This window comes from Adiantum capillus-veneris, chromosome 3, assembly GCF_014529385.1.
Source record: "Adiantum capillus-veneris isolate H3 chromosome 3, ASM1452938v2, whole genome shotgun sequence".
Lineage (NCBI taxonomy): Eukaryota > Viridiplantae > Streptophyta > Polypodiopsida > Polypodiales > Pteridaceae > Adiantum > Adiantum capillus-veneris.
The window spans coordinates 19,949,492-19,977,336 of NC_140933.1; the positions used below are offsets into that span (position 1 = coordinate 19,949,492).

A 27,845-nucleotide genomic window follows, 5' to 3' on the forward strand; every position below is an offset into this window, starting at 1 on the left:
TACTTTGAACCATTCTCTCTCTCTCTCTCTCTCTCTCTCTCTCTCTCTCTCTCTCTCTCTCTCTCTCTCTCTCTCTCTCTGCACTTAGGCAATTGCATGCGGATCATTTCACATGGCAATGAATAATGTATGCCTTTGCAAAGTGACCATAGGGTATGGAAAAGGGTGACCATTGTGTATGGAAAAGGGGAGAATCAAGATAGGATTGAATATCCACCAACACCATCAGAAATTTTAGAGAGAGAGAGTCTGAGAGCTCTCTTTCTCTCTCCCCACGTGATTGGGTAGGATTTGGTTGCTTTTTACTGCTTGGCTCACAAGCACGGATTGTTTTTAAATGGTTCTGCTTTGTAGAGTTCAAAAGAAAAGCATTGAGTCAATTTCAGCTTGCTTTAATTGACTCATTGCAAGCGAAAAATGTAGCATTGGAGTCTTTGTATGTTGTGACTTGAAGTCCATGTATGTTGTGAGTCTTTCTCTCCACTGATTGTCAACTTTGTTGAGTGCAAGGGTGGCATCGAAACTTGCAAAGATTTAATTTATTTTCTTCATTTTTCTTTCTTATATTTGCTCTCTTCGCTAGCAAGCCCAATGTTTTTGTTTTTTGGTGGTGGATAAAAATGTATTCAAAGCAAAGGGCTTCTACTTCTTGAAGATTGGATCCAGTACGATAAATATATGAAGTATACAAAGCATCAATGAGTATATCTACAGGTTTTATCAATTTTCCCATTAGTTGCCTTTGTAGAATGATCTCTTGGTGTTTTCAAGTTTAATCACTATCCCAACATTGGGTGTCATGTGCACTTAGTCACGAAGACTAAATTGCCTAGTTTCAATGGGTTTCGAAAGGGCATCATAATGTTTCAAATTGGCATCGATATCTATGACAGATTCGACAATGTGTGTATGTGTGCAAACTAGTTGGAGAGAGTGTTTGAAACTTAAATTTTAGTCATAATAACCAAAGTACCACTCTAATTTGTGGAAATTTTCAAAATACCCCTCAAATTTTAAAAATTCCCAAACGCCTCCTAGTATTTTGTCATAAATTCTTGAAATACCCTCCAAATCTTCCAACATGCCCTTGGTTGTGAGGTTCTCCAAAAACAAAAATTTTGCAAATTTTCATAAGTAGACTGATTGTCTATCATACAAGATGTGAAAACTAGAATTTGGGTTGGTTATGAATGTTTTGAAGATGAATTGCTTGATTGTTTTTAGACATAATTCCCTTTTTTGTGAGGTAATTTGTGACAACTTCAATTGCATGCTAAACACTCAAAAACGGATCTCAATTGTCAAAAACGAACAAAGATTCGAAAATCTTGAACAATCCAACCAGAGTAGATACAAGGATATTTTGAGAATGTTAGAAATTCGAAGGGTGTTTTGGAAATTTCCACGAATTAGAGTGATATTTTGATAATTTTCCCTAAGTGTTACTATAGTCTCTTCCTCTCGACAGCAGGCCTTGTGATTTATCACTTGTTAATATTGTACTCCCCCTTGTGAGTTGTCCTCTCTTCCAATTTGTCCCCCTCCCCCCCTTTTTAATATTGTACCCCCCCCCCCCCCCCCCCCCCCCCCCTTGTGAGCTGTCCCCCTCTCAATTTGTGTAGCACCCCTTACTTCAATGTCATGTAAAAGAAACCCCCTCCTCCTTTTAATTTGTGCATAGTGCCCACTCTTATTTCAATAAGAGTAAAAGACAAACCCTCCACCCAGTTCACTTTCAATTCAAAAGAGAGATAGATGCTTTTTTTCTGAAGTTGCAAAAGTGAAGGGTTTGTGGCCTAGAGGCTTTTCCACCAAAAAAAAAAAAGAAGCGAGAGAAGAGAGAAGAGAAAGTTCCCGCGTCACGCAGTGAGAGGGAGATAGGATACGTGCCCACGTAGTGAGAGAGATAGGAGCTTTTTTTGCACATCAACGAGAGAGAGAGGGAGACTTCACACCCATTCGTCCACATATTCACTTGCACCCGCCTTCACTCGCATATGTGCATTCACACACGCCACGTTGTACATTCGCTTCGCACACACACGTTTACACGCATCACCCCGCACATTTTGCACCACACACCCCATTGACCCGATTGCCCGAGATTAGACATAGGAGCCCGACTAGAGACCGTGCACACGCCGAGAGTGTACTTTGCGCACACATGATGGCCATGACGAGCCAGTGCTCCGAGTATATATTGTTCACGCTAATAGGCGAGCACAGAGGCCGACCCACTTACACAGACACACAGGGATACTTTTTTGTCCAGTGTCGTGCCTCCCTTGGCCCCACATAGACATTCCAGATAGTGCAAGTCCATCCCGACGACATGCTGGATGGCACATTTAGAGATGATTTTCGTGCCACTTACGAGGTCGACTATTCGATTAGGTGAGAGGAGATAGAGCTAGTACACGCAGACAACTGCTTTGAGGCATTTGACCACCCTGAGCAGGTTAAATTACATCGGGTAGGTCACCGAGTGGTCTATACTGATAGTGCTCAGCGTCGATATCAGTTAGAGTGTCGTGCATCCAGTCGACGCCTATCCAGAGATGTGACACTAGTTGGCGAGCCTAGAGACAGATGCTACGAGAGCACCGCAGGCACTGAGTTTTACTTTTTGACTTGTGGATTGCCATATGATCCTCGACCGAGTCCCTCACCTCCTCTACACATAGTGCCACCACCCAGGACACTCAGGAGACCACCGCCAGGGTTCTCGTCACCTAGACCTGATTTGCTGCCAGGCGTTTCGAGCTACCACGAGTCTAGAGCGATGCACACCTTGACGAGTGCTAGTACTTTGCATACCACTCATAGTGAGACCGAGAGAGAGAGCCCGCGAGCAACATATTTTAGGGAGTCTCGTCCTCGACACCTTGCACCATCTAGAGACCCATCCCCGCCTCTGATGACCCATATTAGAGACCATACGAGAGAGGCGATGATGACCCTAGCACCACCGTTGAGAGCACCAGAGTTCGGACACGGTAGACTACACATTGTAGATATGAGTGCCCCTAGACCACTGACCACTACGCTTGAGGCTAGAGAGACCGCAGGTAGCATGATACAGATAGAGGGTTAGATTCTATGTATCATAGGCCAGTACCAGCGTGGTGTTGCCTTCTATGTTGATTTACATGACCACTTATATGTGCGGATGGCAGACCCACAGCGACCACTGTCTTTACCTAGGCAGATTGTGAGAGTCTACACACAGGCCGATAGAGCAGTCCTTATTGATGAGCTTGGAGAGCAGTATCGCTCGATTGAGACCCTTGACTTCGATGATATTGAGCGAGCACACCCAGACGATCGCCTAGACACGTAGACACATCCTAGGCTAGTGGAGCTTCACAGAGTTGAGCAAACCATGACCTATCTAGATGAGCTCGGTTGTAGGTACAGACGCTTGTCGATTGGTGGATCCAGAGATCCTTCCGCACACTTTCTTGCACATTTGATAGGAGATCCACGTGAGCGAGTTTATAGGGATACCGGCCACGCAGTGTACATTTTGACTATAGGTCTACCCTACTCACTTCGACTTAGGCATCACGACTTATGTTTACCCACGACGGCCATGCTAGCTCCACGGTTACCGAGAGCTCCGAGTCCTCCAGGCACACCAGTTGCGATATCACCACCTAGGCCTCCTTTGTTGCGACGTATTTTACCACCTTGGGAGAGGCCGATGAGGATGACGCCTATCTTGACGAGCGAGTGACCGCACGAGAGAGAGCCGCTCAGGACACACCTATGCTTGAGCCTACACGAGAGCCTCTGAGGAGTGTTCCACGAGAGATAGCTCCAGCAACCCCGAGACTAGAGACCACTCAGAGCATTGTTAGGGAGCCTACACCACCTGCCGCTCTCGTCCACGAGACTTCCAGCGTGCAGCAAGAGACCTCACAGAGTCGCACATTGAGTGACCCTGGCCTAGACACAGATGAGACCATTATGCAGTTCTTGGCTACCTATGAGCATCCTTGTTTAGATTTTCCGACCTCACAACGGCCCTTAGAGATAGCTATTGAGCCAGAGCCATATGGGAGAGTCGCTCCTTCTACGAGAGAGACCGCAGAGCCGATAGCATCGATGTCCCACACTTCTAGCATGCATAGTGGTGCCACAGTCTGTGAGCTACCGAGAGAGAAGCCACCCCAGGTAGATGCCGCCTTAGTGCCATCTACGAGTGCCGATTCACGATCATATCACCCAATTGAGCGGAGACCAGCCACGAGCCTTATATTGCTAGATCAGGTTCGTAGAGACCACGTTCGAGACACCACGCCGATAGAGGTTACACCACAAATACCTGGACGTACATGGACTAGAGTGACCTCTACTGACACACGATGTAGGGATACGAGACCGCCTACTAGACTTGTTTGGAGACCACGTACACAGGCATCCCAGCCATGTGTAGAGCCTTCTCTAGACAGTGGTTCCGCAGCGACGAGTAGTGCCATCGAGGAGCGACCCATGATAGATGAGGCACGTAGTTTTCCACGTAGAGCTTCCCGAACCCTTCGACAGGTCTATGTTCCCCGTACCGAGATACACGCTAGATCTTTGCCTTGTGACGACACGATTGTGTTTATAGAGAGCCATATGACCGATGACGGACTTTCACATGGTTGGCTCACATCTAGATGGTCACTTGAGGCACATGACTATTTCGAGAGACAGACGCATGTTTGGGTACCTAGGCCACGAGTGGTAGCATACTTGGCGCATACATGATCATACCCTCGTGCGAGACCTCCACGAGCTAGATGTCGAGAGACGAGACGGCCCATAGAGAGGCTAGCCCCTCCACACCAGTGAGCATGTCCTAGGGATAGATGCACACACAGACATGCTAGACGAGCTCATACCGGTATCCCTATGAGAGCGCGAGCATTGCAGATCTGGCTACCGAAGAGCCTTCCCCCTAGTTTATCACACGTAGACCCTAGCACTAGCTCGAGTCAGATTTCTATTGACCATCATAGAGACATAGAGCTATGTAGGAGTGTACCAGTGATACATGAGCTTCAGAGACCTATGACCAGGGACATAGAGGCTGATGTCATCCCTAGACATGATATTTTCCCTTCAATGGAGACCACATGTATAAATCTAGGTGCTAGCCAGTCTTTGACCGTTAGACAGAGAGCTATCCTTTTATTTGGAGAGGGTTCTCTTATTCGTTCTAGTCGCACGCGAATTTGATTTGTATTGATTGATCATGGTGCACTAGACGCATGCGCATATACCAGAGGCACTTTTTCCCACTGGGTTTTTCCCTATGGATATCTAGGTTTTCAAACCTTAGTTTAGGACTTTTATTTTGTTTTCACTATTGCTTCTTTTCCTGCTGATATGCCCCTCGAGGTATTGTGCTTTGTGTCTTACTTTTGTGCAGGAAAAAGAAGCATGAGGACTAGCTTGACATTTATTCTTGAGATGAGGACATCTCAAATTCGAAGTTGGGGAGATTGTAAGGTCTCTACTTTCAAATTGCACACAAGTTCTATTACGCATTTTATTTTTTTTGAACCATCACTCCTTATTTAAGATATTCGACTTCAAATTATGAGTCGTAGGTTTAGAAAGCCTAAAAATTAAAATTTACGCTACAAAATTCTGACATGTTTAGCTATATGAATCACTAACTAACTTATTGCAAGACTTATTTACTGATTGTAGAATTTTCTTTTACTACTGTAAACTTAATATAAGACTGTAAAGTTGAACTTAAAAATGTAAAGTAAATTCTTATTAAGGAAATAAATAAAATAATTATAAAGACAAAAGAATACACAGGGATGACAAATGAAGGCACATGGATCACATAGGAGGGGACAAAGTGGGACACACTGTCACATGAAAAAGGAGAGGCTACTCTTGACTAATCTTAATGAAGGGGGGCTTGTGTGGCCTTATCTTTTGGTGATAATGACAAAGTGGTCAAGCTCATGGGTACCACAAGGGTACCAAAAACGCGGGTATGATTTTTGAAAAAAAAATATTTTTTTATTTTAAAAAATATATTTTTTTATTTTAAAAAATATTTTTTTTTATTTTAAAAAATTGGACATTTTTCTTTCTGCTATAAATAGAGCATCCATGCTCACACTTTAGACATAGAGATTGCCTCTATAGCGCTCACGAAGTGCTGCCACTTCTCTTAGAGAGAAGGCGTCCACAAAGCACTAAGAGAGCAAAAACTCTAGTGGACTAATAAGGCGCGTATTAATTAAGCATTCAATTAACTTTAGGAATGATGTATGTGTGCTATCTCTTACTGTAATCTCTCTAATAGATTAGTAAGATTCAATTAACTATGTGTATGTGTGCTATCTGTTTTACTCTAATCTCTCTAATAGATTAGTAAGATTCAATTAGTTATGTGTGTGTGTGTGTTATCTATTACTCTAATCTTCTAATAGATTAGTAAGATTTAAATAGCTTTAAGAAAGATATGTGTGTGTGTATGTGTGTTATCTTTTACTCTAATCTCTCTAATAGATTGGTGAGATTCAATTAGCTTTAGAAAAGTATGTGTGTGTGTTCTCTTTTACTCTAATCTTCTAATGGATAGTAAGATTCAATTAACTTTAGAAAAGATGTGTGTGTATGTTTTCTCTTACTCTAATCTCTCTAAGTATACCTACTCTCTTTAGTTAGTACATCTTCACTATTAACTTATATATTGTTAATTGAAAGTTAATACATAAGAGAACTCATAATATTCTTATTATACATGATGATATTCTCATTCACCAATTTTATTGTCAATCAGATTAAGTAGAATTTTGAATAATACTAAAAATTGATTTAGTTTTAGTATAGAAATTGAAGTTAGAATTGGATTAGAAATGTGAAGCATAAAAGTAATGCATTCCTAAACTTTCACTCGTAATTTACACACTTAATTTTTGATTAATTAAGATTAGCAAATATTTGATGTATAGAAATTAGATGTAGAACAACAACACTAAATGTGAATCCGAGTTGGCGAGGGTTCAAATTACAGACTCTCTTTGCAAACAAGGAGATTACTAGAAAAATTGACCAATTTAAAGTTCTAAGTGTATAATATAAGTGTAGTACAAAAAAATGGCTCCAAAGCGTGCTCGAACCCAAGGCGCTAATGATCATGAAGCTGGTACAAGTAACGGTGGAATCCCTGCGGAAAATGCTATGTCTCCACCAATCGGACCAATCGGAGCTATGGTACAGGTTAGTATTGCAGTTTCAAGTTATGCATCATTGCATATGCGCGAACATAGGAATATATTATTTACCTTATGAAAAGAAAACACGGACCGAAACCACGGGGCTTAACCCCAAGAAACTCGTCATATGTTTGACAAGTAGGAAAGATTGTCTGGTTAAACTGGTTGCTATAGGAACGAATGTTTGTCCAAAACCTTCGGTATGGTTTCTCTCAAGTCTCTCTACTTATTAGCGCTGGTATTATGTGGCAGTTGTCGAGGCGTGAGATGACGCCAGGATGGCACCACTGATGCTGTGGTGGGAGTACACCCAGATTACCCTAGCTGGATACTGCAGTTTTGTTTTGTCGTGGCATGAGGATGACCCCCAGATTGGCACCGTTGTTGTTGTGATGGGAGTACGTTCAGATTAGCACAACAAATACTTGTCGAGCGGTATGGGACGCTCATGAGGACAAGGGTTTTTATAAATAATGTATATACCGATCGGACATAATAGCGTCAGTAGAGATTCTTGAGTGAACCTAATCCAAGGGTTGTTGGTTTAAAATTGGACGACTTCTTGTTTGACAATTGTTTGTAATACTGTTTGAAGGGCTTTTTTAACGAACCAGTATCATAAATAAAATAAAGGAACATGTATGTTTTAACAGTGTGGTAGTAATTAGATAACAAAAGAAGGGTGAGTGTGGTGTGGAAAGTGGGAGAATGATACCCCGACGGTATCATTCTATGGACGGGTGGACCCGATGAGTCGGGTAACTTTCCAATGCTAGAATTTTTTTTTATTAGTCATAAATCTTAAAAGAGACAAACCTTGGCGGCTGTGCTTCTAAAACATGGGGAAAAAAGCGCACAGGTTGGTCAGTCTAAGATTTATACTTTTAGGTATAATTGATTATAGATAGTTTTTAGATAGGTTCACGCTCCGCCATAGCGAGATAGAACAAATCCTTCACTAATGGTTCATGCCCGTGGCTACGTAGTAGCTAAGGCAATGTCCGTTGGTTTTTCTTTCTCAGGATTGGAGACCTATCAAAGGTACTCCGCTCCTCTCAAAAAGGGGCAGGGACCTCACACTGGTATCAGAGCCTAGGTTAAAGCTTGGGGAGATTTTTAGATTGATGTTTGGATATTGAAGGATGCGAATGTTTGAAATAATAGAAGAACCTAGAAAAATTGTTTTGAGTTTTTATATGGTATTGAAGACTGAACTTTCCTGGTACAAAAAATGTTCATTCAGCCTACCAGAAATTCCAGGTGTTCACCATCATGTTTGAAAATGCATGCCAATCACCAAATTATCAATTTCGAAAAAGGGTGATGATGATTTTGGATAGGGTGTTTGCACCACCTATTCCAAGGGTGCATAGAGGATGGGGCATCAACTAGAGTCCATCTGGAGGAATCTATACCATTGATGCTGACAAGATATGGTGCATGGATACCAACCTCAAGAAACTTCGTTGGGCAGAGGAGTTAAAAGTCATCGAAGTTTATCTTTTCCTTGGTACTAAGAATCCGGATGCTACCATTACCTTGGGAGGAGAAAAGATATATCAGACTCAATGGGTCTATAACCAAGTTACAAAAGTTATCCATGGTGGTAGGATTCGACCCATATGTGTATCTCGTAGCTTTCAAGGGTCAAAGGAAACTTATTATTTTGATCCTTTAGCCTATCCTTTTGTAGTCACTAAACTCAAAATATAGAGACATTACAATCCTTGTACCTAAAGACTACCAACCTTGGTAGTAAATAATGTGTATATAAATAAAGTTTGGATTAATATTATCTTTTGTTTGTATTATTGTTTGATCAAGTCTTGCCTTAAAGTGGATTAAAGTTAGAGTATCCAATAAAGTTTCACTTAATCTATATTGCACAGAGTGCGGTGTACACATCTCTTCAAGAGAAAAAGCTACTTCTCAAGCAAGCTAAACTTCCCTCTTTCAAAGGGGAAGGGGCCCTAGTTGAGCGTGATGCTGAAGTGTGGCTCGAAGAGATGGAGGATTATTTTGCTGCTGCCGGTACTACTCCCGATAACCAGGCAATGTTGGCTACGTTTCGTCTCACGGGGGATGCCAAGCTTTGGTGGAAACAACATTGCAAAGATAATCAAGTAGCTCAAAACACTGAAACTTGGGAAGACATTAAGTATGTTGTCAAAGGACGTTATCTTCCACCTGCACACGAATCCCTTAAGATGAATGAATTCTTCAACTTACGTCAGTTTCATCTTACAGTGGAAGAATACTACTCCAAATTTGTAACTCTTAGGCGCTATGCTCCGCCAATGACCGCAGATCAACAAGTAGCCCGTTTCTGCCAAGGGCTAAATTCTCCTTTAAATACTCGTCTAGAAGCCATGAGGCCTGTAAATTTTCAAGATGCTCTTTTAAGAGCTAAACCCTTAGCTAAAGAGATGTCAAACTCTCAAAGGGTACGAAATGGAAATTTAAGGAATGCTGGAAGGAGAGGACGACCTATGATGTGGAACCAAAGGCAAGTTCACCCAGTTCACCAAACTCATCCAATAGTTGCAGCTTCAACAAATGGAGCTCAAAATGCAGATCTTAGATACTATGAATGCAACGAGCTAGAACATTTCAAGAATGTATGTCCTAGGCCAGTCTCCGCAACAAATACACCTAATCGAGCTAGAGGACGAGGACAAATAATAAATCGTGGAGGAAGAAATGGAGGACGAGGTCGAGGGCGCGGAATGGCTGCCAGAGTCAATGCTATCATAGGAGAACCAACATTGGGAGAAGAACAAGAGGAAAGAGCAACTCTACATGCTGTAATTGATAACCCAAGAGCAAGACAACAATATGGTGTCATTCAAACACCTGCAAATCACCAAGGTGAAAAAATTGAGCTTCTTATTGATTGTGGTAGTACTCATTCTTTCTTGTCACCTAAATGTTTAAGGAGGTTAGGACTTAATCAACATCCTACAAGAAAGATGAGAGTTGAATTAGCCAATGGAAAGGAGGTGTTATCTCAGTACACTGTGGGAAAAATAGATTTCAAGTTGGGAGAATACTCTACTTCTGCTACTTTTCGAACCTTACCCATAGGAATCTATGACGGAATTCTTGGAATGGATTGGTTAGCCAGTCATAATGCCAATATCCATTGTGCCCAAGGAAGTGTTACTTTTGTGGACAACCTAGGTCAAGAAGTCACTATTCAAGGCCAAAATGGACGACCAAAAGCTTACTTGGTCAAAGCTAATCGTCTTTTGAAAGGGTTATGCAAGGGTCAACAAATTTTTGTAGTCAAGCTAAACAAAGTAGAAAAATCTTCTTCCAACCCTGAACCGATGTGGCTAGAAGAATTTTAGGATGTTTTCCCCAGTGAACTTTCTGAACTACCATTACCTAGGGAGGTAGACCATGAAATCAAAATTTTCCAGGTAGTGAACCAATCTCAAGAGCGCCGTACAAGATGTCACTTCCAGAGGTTATAGAACTCAAGGGGCAGCTCAAGCAGTTGATTGAGCAAGGGTTTATCCGACCTAGTACATCTCCATGGGGTGCACCTGTTCTCTTCCAAAAGAAAAAGGATAGCTCTCTTCGACTTTGCATAGATTATAGGGGCTTAAATCAGGTTACCATCAAGAATAAATATCCAATTCCTCGTATTGATGAGATGCTGGAAAAATTACATGGAGCCAAAATATTCACAAAGATCGATCTTCGATCTGGCTATCATCAAATTCGAATCCAGGAGGCTGATATCTCCAAAACAGCTTTCAACACTCGTTATGGTCATTACGAATTTACAGTGATGGCTTTCGGACTTACGAATGCCCCTGCAACTTTCAATCGTCTGATGCACGATATCTTTAGAGAATTCTTGGATGATTTTGTCCTAGTATTCTTTGACGATATCTTAATTTATTCCAAATCAGAGGAAGAGCATGAAGGACATGTTAGGAAAGTGTTAGAGCTTTTACGCCAAAATAAGCTGTATGCAAAGAAAAGCAAATGTACCTTCTTTACCCCTAAGGTCTGTTACTTAGGGTTTATCATTTCACCTGAAAGAGTCTCTGTTGACCCTGACAAAGTCAAAGATAGTGTGGAATGGCCTCAACCCACTTCACAAACCGAAGTCAGAGGGTTCTTAGGTATCACAGGGTGGTACTGGATCTTTGTAAAGGACTATGCTCTTAAAGCTGCACCACTAACCGACTTGCTAAAGAAAGGAGCAACGATACTTTGGGAAGAAAAACATGAATCTTGCTTCAAACAGCTTAAGGAGTATCTTGCTTCAGAACCTCTCTTAAAACTTCCAAACTTCACCCAAGAATTCTAGGTGATCACAGATGCTAGTAACCTTGCATTAGGAGGAGTCCTTACTCAAGAAGGAAGGCCTGTAGCTTATACTTCTCGCAAGCTTAGGATTCATGAAGTGAATTATGTTACACATGATTTAGAATTGCTAGCAGTTATTCATGCTCTCAAGCTATGGAGACATTATCTACTGGGACGCAAATTCCAGTTGGTAACAGATCACACGAGCCTTACGTGGATTTTTACCCAACCTAACCTTAACTTGAGACAGAGGAGATGGATAGAGCTCATGCAAGAATATGATTTTGATATTAAATTTAGACCAGGTAAGGATAATGTTGTGGCAGATGCCCTAATCCCTAAATCTTTTCTGGGGGCAATTTCCATGGCTAACAACCCTATTCTAGACAAGGTCTTGGATGCTGCTCTCAGAGATACAGATTACCAGATGCTTGCTAGTATCCTACGTGAAGAGAGGGTATCATCAAATCAGCCTAAACCTCTACATTACTCCTTAGAAGATGGGAAAATTTACTATAGGAATCGATTATGCATACCTAAGGATTCTACCCTAAGGAATGCTATCCTATATGAAGCACATGATGGCCCAACTTCAGGACATCCAGGTTATGCCAAAACCATCAATGCAATTCGCAGAAGTTACTATTGGCAAGGTATGAAGGGTGATGTCCTTCGCTATGTCAAGAAGTGTTTGTCTTGTCAAAGGATTAAGGCAGAGAGACTAAAGATGCCAGGTAAATTACATCCTTTAGATATTCCCCAAATGAAATGGGCATGTATTAGCATGGACTTTATCACCGGGTTTCCTTCTCTCCAAGCTGGATATGATTCAATCATGGTCATAGTCGACTTGCTTACTAAAGTGGCTCACTTAATCCCAGTCAAGACAACCTTTATAGCTTCAGATATTGCTCGTCTGTTTGTGAAGGAGGTTTTCAGAATTCATGGTTTACCCAAGAGGATTGTTAGCAATCGTGATGCCAAGTTTACTTCAAAGTTTTGGGTATCATTGTTTCAAGCTATTGGAACCCAGTTATGTTTTAGTACTGCTTATCATCCTCAAACTGATGGCCAAACTGAAAGAGTTAATCAAGTAATTGAAGACATCCTCAGAGCCTACTGCAATAGAGAGCCTCGCAAGTGGATTCAATACTTACCGTTGGTAGAGTATGCATACAATTCCTCTACTCATACAAGTATTGGAATGACACCTTTTAACGCTCTTTATGGTCAAGAATGTTTATCACCTCTTAACTTTTCTGACCCCACTATAAGGGTAGAAGCCTCAAAGAAAATACTTGAAGAAATGGAAGCTCAAACCAAAGCTATTCGAAGGGATATTCAAGTGGCTCAAGATAGACAAAAGAAGTACGCTGACTTACAAAGATCTGATCGGATTTTCAAAGAAGGTGACAAAGTTTTCTTACGAGTAAAGCCCAAAAAGAGCAATCTGTCTCTCGAAAGGTATAAGAAGCTTAGCTACCGATATGTGGACCTTACGAAATAATCAAGGTTGTAAGTGATCAAGCTTATAGACTAAAACTACCTTCTCATCTCAAAGTGCATGATGTATTTCATGTAAGTCTGTTAAAACCTTATGTATATAACCCTGACCATGTCCTTGATGATGAGCAAATCATTTTACCTGCTCAAGATGTTCTACAACTCCAACCTGATACTATCCTAGAAACTCGAGAGAGAAAGCTTAGGAATGGATCCATCAAAGAACATCTTATCTTATGGAAGGATTTTCCTATAGAAGATGCTACTTGGGAAGATGAGACATCCCTTCTTAAGGATTACCCTTCACTGTTCTTGAGATGAGGGCATCTCAAATTCTAAGTTGGGGAGATTGTAAGGTCTCTACTTTGAAATTGCACACAAGTTCTATTACGCATTTGTATTTTTTTTGAACCATCACTCCTTATTTAAGATATTCGAGTTCAAATTATGAATCGTAGGTTGAGAAAACCTAGAAATTAACATTTACGCTACAAAATTCTAACATGTTTAGCTATATGAATCACTAACTAACTTATTGCAAGACTTATTTACTGATTGTAGAATTTTCTTTTACTACTATAAAGTTAATATAAGACTGTAAAGTTGAACTTAAAAATGTAAAGTAAATTATCATTAAAAAAATAAATAAAATAATTATAAAGACAAAAGAATACACAGGGATGACAAATGAAGGCACATGGATCACATAGGAGGGGACAAAGTGGGACACACTGTCACATGAAAAAGGAGAGGCTACTCTTGACTAATCTTAATGAGGGGGGGCTTGTGTAGCCTTATCTTTTGATGATAATGACAAAGTGGTCAAGCTCATGGGTACCACAAGGATACCAAAAACGCGGGTATGATTTTTGGAAAAAAAATAAAAATATATTTTTTTATTAAAAAAATATTTAAAAAAATATATTTTTTTTGAAAAAAAAATTGGACGTTTTTCTTTCTGCTATAAATAGAGCATCCATGCTCACACTTTAGACATAGAGATTGCCTCTATAGCGCTCACGAAGTGCTGCCACTTCTCTTAGAGAGAAAGCGTCCACAAAGCACTAAGAGAGCAAAAACTCTAGTGGACTAATAAGGCGCGTATTAATTAAGCATTCAATTAACTTTAGGAATGATGTATGTGTGCTATCTCTTACTGTAATCTCTCTAATAGATTAGTAAGATTCAATTAACTATGTGTATGTGTGCTATCTCTTTTACTCTAATCTCTCTAATAGATTAGTAAGATTCAATTAGTTATGTGTGTGTGTGCTATCTATTACTCTAATCTTTTAATAGATTAGTAAGATTTAATTAGCTTTAAGAAAGATATGTGTGTGTGTGTGTGTGTTATTTTTTACTCTAATCTCTCTAATAGATTGGTGAGATTCAATTAGCTTTAGAAAAGTATGTGTGTGTGTTTTCTTTTACTCTAATCTTCTAATGGATAGTAAGATTCAATTAACTTTAGAAAAGATGTGTGTGTATGTTTTCTCTTACTCTAATCTCTCTAAGTATACCTACTCTCTCTAGTTAGTACATCTTCACTATTAACTTATATATTGTTAATTGAAAGTTAATACATAAGAGAACTCATAATATTCTTATTATACATGATGAAATTCTCATTCACCAATTTTATTGTCAATCAGATTAAGTAGAATTTTGAATAATACTAAAAATTGATTTAGTTGAAGTATAGAAATTGAAGTTAGAATTGGATTAGAAATGTGAAGCATAAAAGTAATGCATTCCTAAACTTTCACTCGTAATTTACACACTTAATTTTTGATTAATTAAGATTAGCAAATATTTGATGTATAGAAATTAGATGTAGAACAATAACACTAAGTGTGAATCCGAGTTGGCAAGGGTTCAAATTACAGACTCTCTTTGAAAACAAGGAGATTACTAGAAAAATTGACCAATTTAAAGTTCTAAGTGTATAATATAATTGTAGTACAAAAAATGGCTCCAAAGCGTGCTCGAACCCAAGGCGCTAATGATCATGAAGCTGGTACAAGTAACAGTGGAATCCCTGCGGAAAATGCTATGTCTCCACCAATCGGACCAATCGGAGCTATGGTACAGGTTAGTATTGCAGTTTCAAGTTATGCATCATTGCATATGCGAGACCATAGGAATATATTATTTACCTTATGAAAAGAAAACACGGACCGAAACCACGGGGCTTAACCCTAAGAAACTCGTCATATGTTTGACAAGTAGGAAAGATTGTCTGGTTGAATTGGTTGCTATAGGAAAGAATGTTTGTCCAAAACCTTCGGTATGGTTTCTCTGAAGTCTCTCTACTTATTAGCGCTGGTATTATGTGGCAGTTGCCGAGGCGTGAGATGACGCCCAGGATGGCACCACTGATGCTGTGGTGGGAGTACACCCAGATTACCCCAGCTGGATACTGTAGTTTTGTTTTGCCGTGGCGTGAGGATGACGCCCAGATTGGCACCGTTGTTGCTGTGACGGGAGTACGTCCAGATTAGCACAACGAATACTTGTCGAGCAGTATGGGACGCTCATGAGGACAAGGGTTTTTATAAATAATGTATATACCGATCGGACATAATAGCGTCAGTAGAGATTCTTGAGTGAACCTAATCCAAGGGTTGTTGGTTTAAAATTGGACGACTTCTTGTTTGACAATTGTTTATATCTTTTCAGCTTTTGTCAAATTGTCCTCACAACCAACCTTTAACTCCTTCAAAGAATCCTGTGTGAACTTGTGTCCAATCTTGCTTGGGTCACGAAGGATAGTTTGCAAAGCAGGTTTTTCCATCTTATTTGTGCAATCTTTTGGTAGAGGTAATGCCACTGGTTTCACTTTCTTTGACACAGACTTACACTTAGTCTCCACTCGTAAATCAACACCTTGAGCAATTTTGAAATCTTCAATGACTGTACATTTCTATTGAGAAAACTTTCACAACCTTACTTCCCATATGCAAATTGCAATCCACTAAAGACTCCAAGTCTTGCATAGTATCCACAAACGAACACTCATCAAACACACCTGCAATGCATTCATCATCTTCTATCAAACCATTCATATTCAAACCTCTTTGTACACTATTTACATGTTGTCGTTCACCCCACTTTAAGTCCTCACACTTTATAAAATCAATAGATCCATAATTTGTTAATCCTACAAAACCTGTCGAAAACGTTTCCTTTGCATATACAACATGCGAGAACTTTTCTCTTCTTGTACCACTACAATCCCACTCTACAATGGTACATGGCCAAAACCCCTCATATCCCTATAGTCCTTGAATTGTTTGCTTGCCTTTGGCAAGGGTTTCTCTCTAAGACTTTCACGGTTCCTTTCATGGTCCACACAAACAATAAGGAACTGTATTGCACGCTTCCCATCCCTGCTCCTTATCCTAGCATAAGTTGACCCATCGTCCATCACCTTGGTTTCCATGTTAGTAGCAGTGATGTATGGATGCCCAAGGATAAGAGTCTATGAAGACATCTCTTGAACAAAAAAAAAATGGTCATCTTTCACATCCCCTATAGTCACCCTTACATTTGGACAAGCTCCATACAACTCTCTTGATGAGTTTTTTGTTGCACGGATCATTCATCCATGATTTATATCAATTGTCCATTTTCATTTTTGATATAAACTCTTTGACATAAGATTAATTTCTGACCCATTATCTATCAGCGCAATGTATAGCTCTTCTAAGTCTCCCACTTTCACTAGGGTCTCTGTAGTTGCTCTTGCCCAATGACTCTTTAAGTAATAACTCTTGTGAGTGGTCTCGATTTCATCTTCATCATCCAAGAAGTGAACTTGTTTTACTCCTCCCCTAGATTTGTAGCATCCAACAATAGTTTCATCACCTTGCTTGCCATATACCTGTACTCCTTGTGTATTTAAAGTCTCTTCTTCACCATGTACATGGATAGATTCGGTAAAAGATTGTCGCTTCCTCTTGATGATAGCAATTATCTCTTCATGGAACTCCCTTTTGCCTATTACAAGGACCTCACCCAATGTAAATTCCACCTTACTATTCAAAATCCTCTCTTCCAAAACCTTTTTGAGATTTGTTGCCGCCTCTATGTCAGATTGGAGCTTGTACACTAGACCCTTTGCTTTAGCTTTCATTGCATCCTTCTTATTTTCTTTAGAGGCTTCTTGCATAGGTACTTCGGGGATAGGCATCTGTTGCGAGGAAGGTGATCTAGGAGGCACTATGTCAATTTTGCCCCCACTCCTTGTCGCCCGTTTTGAAGTCCCTTCATCCCCATTCTCACGCCTACATTTCTCTTCGACAACGGCCTCATTGGCTTGACATTTGGCAATGTATGCATGCACTGACGAAGAGTCCACAGGGTCATTCCAATGTGTTTCTAGTCTAATGCAGTCTCTATCTTCATGCAAGACCTCTTTAGTCATTTTACCCTTCATAGAAGATTCTATCGCCCATGGCCATAATTCTCCAATCCCATTAGATGCTTCTTCTCCAACCTTGACTCCTTTTTGCTTAACAGACTCCACCTTCAACCCATAGGCGGATGCCTCAACCATTGAGATGGCATGTCTAGTAGCCATGTCCTCAACTAGCTTCTTCATTCCACCTTTGCCAAAGTTTTTCCTCTTTCACTTAAGTGAATCTTTTCATCTTTAAAGAAAACAAGCTCCTTTGTCAAAGCATCTTTGAAACTTTCACAATCCCTCCTTGCATGGTCAGTACTATCACACCATATGCATCTATTTACAAAACCTTCTTTGCTTTGAGATCGTTGTCCTTTAGATTGACCTGATGGTTGTCCCTTCTCTTCTAGCCTTATAAGCTTTAACTTTAGCTCTTGCATTCCTTTAACAATATCATTGAGAATGGATTTGTCACTCGTTGGAACCACAATCACAAGCTTCATGGAACTCTCGGGAACACTTGGGGCTTGAGTGGGTTGAAAATCATCTTGTCTCTTCGTTGTTGTCGCTTGGCTAGCAGTGAAATTGCATCTTCGACCTCATTCCAATCAGTCTTTAAGCCTTGTTACGCATCCTTATCGTCAAGCAGTTTCTCTAACTTCTCTTGAATCTCTTTGCCTGCAACTTGCAAAAAGAGCTCTGTCTTGTCAGAGTTTAGGGTAGCCTTCTCAATCCTTGAAAGTTGATCATAGTGGCGTTCAAATTCCCTTAGTAGTTCGGTAGGCGAAAGTCCCTCTTTTGGCCGAACTACCCACTCTTAAAAAGTCTTCTTTGTCACCCTTTTAGAGTCTTCCATGAAACACTCTTATTTCAAGTCTAATTTGAATGCTTCCCAAGTTGCCCCATGCTCATTTATAATTCCCCTTACATTCTCTCTGATCTCGGGAACCACAGCCAGTGCAAAACTTTGCACCATCTCTTCTTCGGGCACTCGGTGAATCTCCATCTCCTTTACATATCCACAAAGATACTTTGTTACATCTTTACCTTTAAATTGATCCATTTTCTTCACCACAGATTGAAGTGCTTTGGTTGAGGAAAGCTCCCTCCTTTCTACAGCTTGCTGCTCCTACATAAACCCCGCAAAAGCTTGAAACATTTGCATTGTGACTGGATCAAACCGAACCCCCTGTTGCTCTTGTTTCTCCATAGCTTTAAACCTTTGTTTTGATACCTTCAATGAATCTTTTGAACCCTCACCCTAGCCTACTTCGTGTCGGGTTCACCAAAATTGTGTCAAGAAGTGCGGAGTGCGGCTAGGAAAGTGTCGGGCCTCTGATTGTGAGAGTTCGCAACAACAAAATCAAGCAAGTCGTTGAAGATTTGAGTTTAGAAACGCACTCAAAAGAAAAAAAACTCCAGCCATGAAAGCTTCTCTTTGAAAAAGAACCAAGATCAACTCAAAACTCTTGTGTGTGTGTGTGTGTGTGTGTGTGTGTGTGTGTGTGTGTGTGTGTGTGTGTGTGTGTGTGTGTGTGTGTGTGTGTGTGTGCGTGTGTGTGTGTGATGATGATTTGGTATAGCCTCACTGCCAATTACACAGTTGCAATGCTTTTCGCCCTGATAAAAACCCGATACAAACGCTTAAATTCTCCATTGTAGCCATTTCATGAAAGCTTCAAAACTTCATTATTCATTCCCAAGTAGGTATTTGAAAGGGGAAACCCTAATTGGTGGCCTCACAACCTCGAATACAGGGTTGGAACAGCACAGGACTGCACTAGCATACCATAGGTGCAGCCTTTGTATCCCTTCACAGACGAGCTTATAGTGCTGATATTGATGTTCTAAAATGTTTCCTCACTCCTCATAGTCACGTCACCGTGAGTGATGTGGAATTTTGAGCCATTTGTTTTCATTTTTTAGCCCAAAAATGTCTTTTTTGCTCGTATAAAGCCCAAAGGAGCTGGGAAATATCCCTAAAATTATGGGGAAATCCCATTGCGCTTAAATTTTATCTTGAACCTCATTTTACCACTTGGAATCACTCTGAATGCATCTCTTTGGCTCGCGCATAAAACCTACTATTACTCGTCGAGATTGCCAGCATTGAACTTTCTAGGCAAAACGAGCTTGCCACTTTGAAACAGTTGACATTTGTACATTTCTAAAGAAAAATATGCATATTTTTATGTGAAAAGGCATGTCATAGTGCCATGTCTAGGGCCTCGCTTGCCCGGCAAGGTATGTACACGACTGTAATGGTGGCATCTATCTTCGCATATATCACACTATGTACATTATAGCATACGGTCCCACATAACAAAAGCATTGAGAGTGAGGTAGATATTTTAATTTCACATTATGCACATGCCATGGAGAAACAGCGGAACTTCAAACTAGTCGTCGCCTCAAGAAGCTTTGCAGTGACAATGGAGGCAAATATGTTTCTTGAGAGTTTGTGAGTTACTATGTTGACAGTGGAATTCATCGTGAACACACCATTCCATATTCACCTCAACATAACGGCCTTGTTGAACAAAAGAATCGCACTATTTTCAATGTTGTAAGATATATGTTGATTCATTCTGGGTTATCTCATGTTTTCTGGGAGGAAGCTTCTTTGACAGCAGCATTTATTCAGAATCAGCTTCCTACTACTGCACCCTTTGGTAAGATACCCATCACAGTAGCATGGATAGTTGACATTCCTTTTGTATCTTATTTTCGAACCTTTGGATGTATTGCTGATATTCATGTTCCCAAAGAAACACAAACAAAGCTTAATGCTCCTGGTCTTAAAGTTAATTTTATTAGATATTCTGATACTTCCAAAGGCTAAAAGTCTATGACCCTTCCTCCAAGATAGTAATTGTGAATCGTGATACTACTTTTAACGAACAGCTTATGGGAGGCTCATGGTCCATGGATGATTCTGATGATACTAAATCGTTGCTTCAGGCTTTTTCATTTCTTTTAAATGATGAAACTCTTCCTGTAGAGAAACTTTCCTCTTCACAACCATCCATTCCAAATGTTTTCAAAGATGATATTGATATTTTTGTTGATCTGTCTATTCATTTTGAACATGGTTTATGATGACGATATTGTTGATAATGCTTTCTCTACTTCTAAAGATCCCGTTACTTATAATGAAGCTATCTCTTCCTGTAGAGAAACTTTCCTCTTCACAACCATCCATTCCAAATGTTTTCAAAGATGATATTGATATTTTTGTTGATCTGTCTATTCATTTTGAACATGGTTTATGATGACGATATTGTTGATAATGCTTTCTCTACTTCTAAAGATCCCGTTACTTATAATGAAGCTATCTCTTCACCAGAAAAGGATCAATGGCAAGAGGCTATGAAAACATAGTATGATTCTCTATCTCTAGAGGTACATGGATACTAACCGAACTACCTCTTGGCCGTATAGCTATTAAATGGATGTGCGAATTTCTTTCTGAATGGTGATTTGGAAGAGGAAATTTATATGGAACAACCAAAAGGGTTTGTTATTTCAGGTAAAGAAAACCTTGTTGCTCAACTCCATGAGGCACCATATGGTCTCAAACAAGCTTCACGGTCTGGTATACAAAATTTGATCTTTTTATCACCTCCAAAGGATTCATCTCTTGCTCTTCATACCCCAACTTATATATAAAGCGCCAAGGTATAAGTTTTGTGATTCTTTCTCTTTATGTGGATGATAACATCCTTGTTTCCAAGGATTTGGGATTTATTCAGCAAGTGAAAAGGTTATTGTCTTTTGCATTCGATATGGTGGATCTTGGAGAGATTTACTTGTGTCTTGGCATTCAGATTCAAAGGAACCGGATAAAAGTTATTTTATTCCTTTGACAGTCAAAGTTTATTACAGATACTATTTAAAAATTTGGTGTAGAATGTGCACATTTGGCCAACACACCTTGTCTTGCGAGTTCTACGAAGAACACATGTTTCTGACAGTGGCGGTCAACTTGTCACAAATCAATCTTATGCTAACTTAATCGGATGCCTTTAGTTTGTTGGCATGAACGCTCGTCTTGATATTTTGTTTGTTGCTAACTATCTTGGACAACATCTTGCACGTCCTTCTCTTAAGTATTGGTCTGCAGCAAAGCGTGTATTGAAATACTTAAAATCGACGACAGTTGACATCGGATTCTATGCAATCTCTCTCTCTTTTGGGTTACACAGATGCAAAATGGGCAAGCTCACATTTATCTATGTGATCTACTAGTGACAATTGCTTCTTCATAAATGGTTGTCTTGTTTCTTGGACCATCAAGAAACAATGATGTGTTGCAGTTGCTACGACTGAGTCTGAATATGTTGCGGCATCACTTGCAGCTTGTGAGCTGATCTGGCTTCTACAAATGCTAGTTGATATGGGTCATTCTCCTCTTTCTAGCGCACCCTTGCGGTGTGATAACCAGAGTGCTGCTAGTCTTGCAAAAGACTATCTTCAACATAATAAGTCAAAGCACATTGATGTACGTACATTATCATTATGCCCAATATGAAAGGCATCATATTATGATGCCTAGTATGAAAGGCATCATAATGGTTGAACACTGTCCAAGTGACCAGATGATTGCAGACATTCTTACCAAAGGCCTCAACGAGTCACGCTTCATCCTCTTGCGCTTGGAGCTTGGACTTGTTTCGGCCTCACTCTTTCTAGATTAGCTTCTCTGTTGCTATTATGATAGCTTTGTACATATGAAATTGTAATCATATAGATACCATGCACTATACACACTCCACACTTGCAAACTGTGATCTCTTAGTCACTTGTATATTTGTACATAGATACACAATGCACTTTCACATCATCATCGTTGGTTTATATTTTCACATTTGTATAGGGGCTTTTGTTTTCCCTTGAACTCCCCAAGGGTTTTTTCATCCAAGGCTAGAGACCTTTGTTTGAGTGGGGGTGTTGGAGCTATATATGGCTCACTCTACTCAACTTGGTCTCACTTATAAATTTGTATCTTGTCTTTGATATGAATCGGTCTTTGGGAGCGTACATGGTGTGTCTCTTGTCTCTTCTCTCTCTCTTTCTATCTACATCTCAACAAGAAGGAATAGATACCTCGGGTGCGATTGATAGATGAAGGCAACCTAAGTCCCAATTCAAAGTGAGTCGGTGGAAGAGGAGAGGCTGCACCTCCTCCAATTGCAAAGACCCATTTCGAAATACCAAAACAATACTCCACGTCAATATGTGTTCTCTTCTATATATACCCCCCCATTCAATCTTCCGACCCTTTCCCCTCGCCCTCACCGAAACTCTATTTCCACCTTGACAAATTGTAGCTTACAACACCACTAGGGTGTTTGTTTGCTTCCTTCGCTTTGTGTGAAATGTAGGGTGACCATGGAACAAGCCCTCATTGCAAGTTCTAGTTGGAAGAGGGGTTGCAACTGCTTCTTCTTCCCGAGCCTGAGTCCTCTCTTAAGAGCTTCCACCCACGCGTCCCAATACAGTCGACCCCTGCTGGGTGTTACTATGCAGCTGTCGAGGATTGTGTGTGACATGGACCTTAGAATGGGGTGGAGAGTCAAAGCCCAAAACCTCAATTGCCATTAAGTGGCCGCCTGGTCGAGATGGAGTAAACCTACTTTTGTCTCGAAAAGTCATGTGCATTGTGTGATCAAACTATGCCACAATGAGTAACGAGCCATACACAGAGAAGGGCGGTGCGAGTAGCATTACGCGGTCCTAGAGTGAATGCTTGCACGTACAGGTGACAGAGCAAGGAGGGTAGTTGAGGGCAGGGAGAGTGTGGAATTTGGATGTGTGTGTGTACATAAGCAGCGTCCTGGCACTGTAATGCAGAACTCGCAGTTCAACAGGGAATCGGTGGAGATCAGAAAAAGGGGGTGTGCAGGTTTAATGGCGAGCTCAGGCTGCAGCTTGAAGGTGAAGGTGGGCACAATGGCAGCTGTGTTGGTGCTGCTGATGGTGGGCTGCTTGGTGGCAGAGGCGCAGCCGACGTGCTCGTCGACGTTGTCACGGCTGCAGAGTCAGTGCGCGCGTTACGTGATGGGGCAGAATCCGCCGAGGCCCCTGCAGGGGAGCGCCTGCTGCCAGGTGATGAGGTCGGCGTCGCTATCGTGCGTGTGCAACAACATCCCGCCTGGGTTGCTCTCTCTCCTCAACCGCAATGCCATCCTCTCCGCCATCTCCTCCTGCGGCGTAAAAGTCGCCCGTGGCACTCGATGCGCAGGTACCCTCATCTGATCCCTCTCTCTCTCTCTCTCTCTCTCTCTCTCTCTCTCTCTCTCTACGCACACTTCCAACCTCCTTTTAATATTCCACCTAGCTGACACACACATCTCTCTATTTTGCTCTGTTGTGTCTCATCTTCATTCTTTTTGTGTAGGTCTGGTATACCCTGGTAGAAATTGAGAAGCAGCTTCAGAAGAATAAGTCCCAAGTTCCAGCGGATGTCGTCTGATTTGCTTACTATTTCAGGCCTTATGGCATTGAGCCATGCATCTTACATTTGCTTTGAAATGCTTTAGTATTTTTAGGCCATTGATCCATAAATTTTACCAAGTTTGTTGCGCGCTCTCTCTCTCTCTCTCTCTCTCTCACACACACACACACACACACGCAAACTTCGTTATTTTTTAATCTTATTCGAAAGGTATCACTTCTTTTTTTAAGATTTGTGATTTGAAGGTTGACCTAGTAGGCCACAAGAAGATTTAGAAATATTCTCATGTAGGAAAATGGAGTCTTTTTCAATGTTTTTCATACAATGCATAACATCATGAGCTTCTGCCCGAGAGGTACCACATACCTAGCTAGGCCCCATTGGGGGGAGTCTTTTTCAATGTTTTTCATACAATGCATAACATCATGAGCTTCTGCTCGAGAGGCATCATATACCTAGCTAGGTATGCGGTGCCTCCCTCACAGAAGCTCATGATGTTGAGGTAAGTCACAATGTGTGAATTATTGTGAGAATTTGTCCAAAACTTCTTGCGAGGAGGTTAGAAGCTCCAATGCTTAATCTCTACATTTGCGTGCTTATAAGTGTTTACTATCTTCGGTGGGCGCTCAAAGCTTCAATGGTTTCATAGGGTTTACTATCTATCTGTTTGGAAGGGAAAACCTACCTTAGTAGGATGCCTAATGGTGCATTAGTAGGGCGATAGTTGCCATAGTTTGTTTTTGTATGGTGCATTACAAAGGTTCTTGGTGATTCTCGTTTCGTGCAAGTCTCTCTCTCTCTCTCTCTCTCTCTCTCTCTCTCTCTCTCTGTGTGTGTGTGTGTGTGTGTGTGTGTGTGTGTGTGTGTACGCAAGCGAGCAATTGGAGGCAAGAGTACTCTTCTTTATTCATAAAAATTGAGGACAAGTATATTCACCTTGAAACTCTATTGGTAATGATGCCCATACTTAGTTTATTTCTAAACATTGTGAAGAAGTAAGAACATCAAGGTATTTAGATGTGATTCTATTGTTACTTCTCTTTCTTATGTGAAGAAAGTTAATCCTTTCTTTTTATGAAAGCGTCCAACTTCTCTGAATGTTCTAGCATACAGAGTGCTACCTGTGGGTCTCCAATGGCATGGATCTCGTTCACATGATCAAGCGCTCGAGGTGCCATCCCTATTTTTTCAAAAAAAACTTTGTAGCCAACCAACCTTCAACGTCAGAAAAGATTAATAGAAAGTCAAGACAGCGGGCAAACACCGTATCGTCTGTGTTTTTCTTTAATCCAGAAAAAACCAACATTTTTAGAGCATGTGCAGCACACATATATAGTAGACCAACATAAGTACCAACAGTTTACTAAGTGAGATGTGTGTGTGTGTGTGTGTAGAACACGGTAAAACACATCAAGGATAGGTTGTGAGAAAAATTACCCAACCAAGTGTAATACCAACAGCATGGCATGTATCAAGCAGATCATGTGGAGGTTTTAAACCTATTATGCACCAAATTAAAAGTTGTGAAAAAAACCCCCGCCAAGTAGTACAGACAGCAAAGCTCATTTTGCTCCATTAATCTCAATACCATTTAGATCAACTAACTAAGAGAATGCACAAGTGTGTGAGGTGCCATCCCCTCGTTTTTTTAACCAAAACCATGCCGCAGACCATCATTCCATGCCAGATAGCAAGACAAGAAACACCAAAAGGTCAAGACAGTAAGTCCCATCTGTGTGTAGATAAGGCATTGTTTAAATACCCAATAAGGATCAGTATGCCGACATTAAAAAAAACCACGAAAGCATATGCTCAGTCCAGTAGTATGTTAACAAAAACCTAAGTAAAAGTTGAGAACTAGAACCAGATAAGCACCGACCTGAGATGGTTGTTTCACTAATTCGATAACTACTCATCAAGTGGCAATGCACTCTCTCCTCTCTTTCACATACATAGACCGACGTACACAAGTCTAAGTGAGGGGCTAAAGCAACCCTCACCTCTTTTTATAGCAAAACCACATGGTTCAGGCCTCTTGTATTGCACAGGGCGGCAAATCCCCCCTACGATTTGATAATTCAGTAGGTGTAAGTTTCCAAGCAAAAGCATATTCAATGCATCCGCCGCTCTGCAACCGTCATAGGTTACATAGTAGAAGCTATATAGTGAGAGAGAGAGAGAGAGAGAGAGAGAGAGAGAGAGAGAGAGAGAGAGAGAGAGAGAGAGAGAGAGAGAGAGAGAAGGATAGGGTAGGAGTATGCACAGCAAAGCAGGGTCACCTGCATATGATAGACATAGGTTAGAGGTTAGGTGGAAGGAGATGTACGGTGTAAAAAGGGCAAGGTCCACTGCTACCCAATGGGTCATGGTCCAATCATAAACCATTAAGTATGGCCAACCCATGCGCGGTGCCTATATCTAGCAAGCATCTCCCATACTCTATACATTATGTATCTTGTGAGCGTGTGTCGGACCCCATGTCTATTGTGTCAAGCTCCCTCAACATTTCCTCCGAGGTATCATAGAAGATTGTATGATGGTTGCCCGTTCAAGCATTGAAGTCCCCCACGAGAATGATGTCTCCATCCGTAGAGAACTCCCATATGTCATCATCAAGCAAAGAGAAAGGAGACTCTCCTCTAGGTGACACATAGGTTGATGTACTTGGAGCAAGGTAGCATGTGGCAATATATAAGAATATGTATGTGTCAACCTTCAATCTCACCCACAATGTACCTAGCAAGATTGTCTCTCCGAACAATATGTACAAGCGACTGTAAATCTTCCCTAAAAAGAACTGCTATCCCCCCTAATCCTCTACTCATGCTCAGATCTCGCATCTACCCGATTAGTCGTCTCCCATCTGTATCCAATCACATGTGGCATCATCTCACCTAGGGCTTGGTGAGTCTCTGAATATAACACATCTCTATCTCTAAAGCTGTTCTTAAGGGCCCCCACATCAAGCTTGAGGGACCCATTCCAACTCCACACTGCTATTTTAAGTTTGGTCCCATAGACTCCAACCATGTTCTCCATAGTGACCAGCTTCCCTTCTCTATAGATAGCTATTTTTCCTTTTTCCCTTGCACGCATAGTCGACTAACAAGATCAAGGCTATTGTAGCTGTACACAGCAAGCAGGAAAGTGATCCGCACAGAGAGAGAGAGAGAGAGAGAGAGAGAGAGAGAGAGAGAGACTCTCTCTCTCTCTCTCTCTCTCTCTCTCTCTCTCTCTCTCTTAGCAGTCAACTGCTGCCAAGGTGATTGCTGATTGCTTTGAACGAACAAAATTGCAACTTTCTGAGTGAGATGCTGTGTATGGATGTGTGAGAATTATAAGCTGAACTTGTTGAGAGGAACCCATTGCCTTTTTAAATTGGGTAGCTTGTGTGTGTGTTGCGGGGGGGGGGGGGGGGGGGGGGGGGGGGGGGGGGGGGGGGGGGGGGGGGGGGGGGGGGGGGGGGGGGGGGGGGGGGGGGGGGGGGGGGGGTGGGGGGGGGGGGGGGGGGGGGGGGGGGGGGGGGGGTGGGGGACATCAACATAATTACGAGGTGCAACCCCCAACATTGGTGATAACACGAGCAGCACCTACTTACTTACCTGAACGGAAAAAACCTTCCTCTACAGCTTTTTGAATTATTAACTTGTGTACATGGTTGTTGGCAATTTCACCAATAACCCCCTTCAAACCGTTGTATAACCAAGGCCACTTACGTCAATTGCAAAGGCACTTTCTGAACTACATTAACATTGGGAATTATTTCATAAAGAACTGTCAATCTGTCATGAAACCAATAGAACTGCAAACACACCCCAGCATCATGCAACAAAACTGATGCTCCCAAGTGTTCCCCCTTAAAATCTGAGGCAGGCTATTGACAACCATAGGAACCTTACCAACAAAACACTTCCAATAGCTT

General features: G+C 41.2%; 1 protein-coding gene and 1 pseudogene across 1 annotated transcript; both read left to right on the top strand.

The window, feature by feature from the left end:
• The first annotated feature begins 2,332 nt into the window (after positions 1 to 2,332).
• Positions 2,333 to 3,736, top strand: LOC147460572 (uncharacterized; annotated as a pseudogene).
• Positions 3,737 to 23,149: 19,413 nt separating this feature from the next.
• On the top strand, positions 23,150 to 24,057 carry LOC147460573 (uncharacterized). The gene is made up of 3 exons (XM_086503388.1): positions 23,150 to 23,180; positions 23,296 to 23,710; positions 23,867 to 24,057. The coding sequence occupies exons 1-3, from the start codon at positions 23,150 to 23,152 to the stop codon at positions 23,883 to 23,885; spliced, it is 465 nt and encodes a 154-aa protein (XP_086359514.1). The 3' UTR covers positions 23,886 to 24,057.
• Positions 24,058 to 27,845: the final 3,788 nt, after the last annotated feature.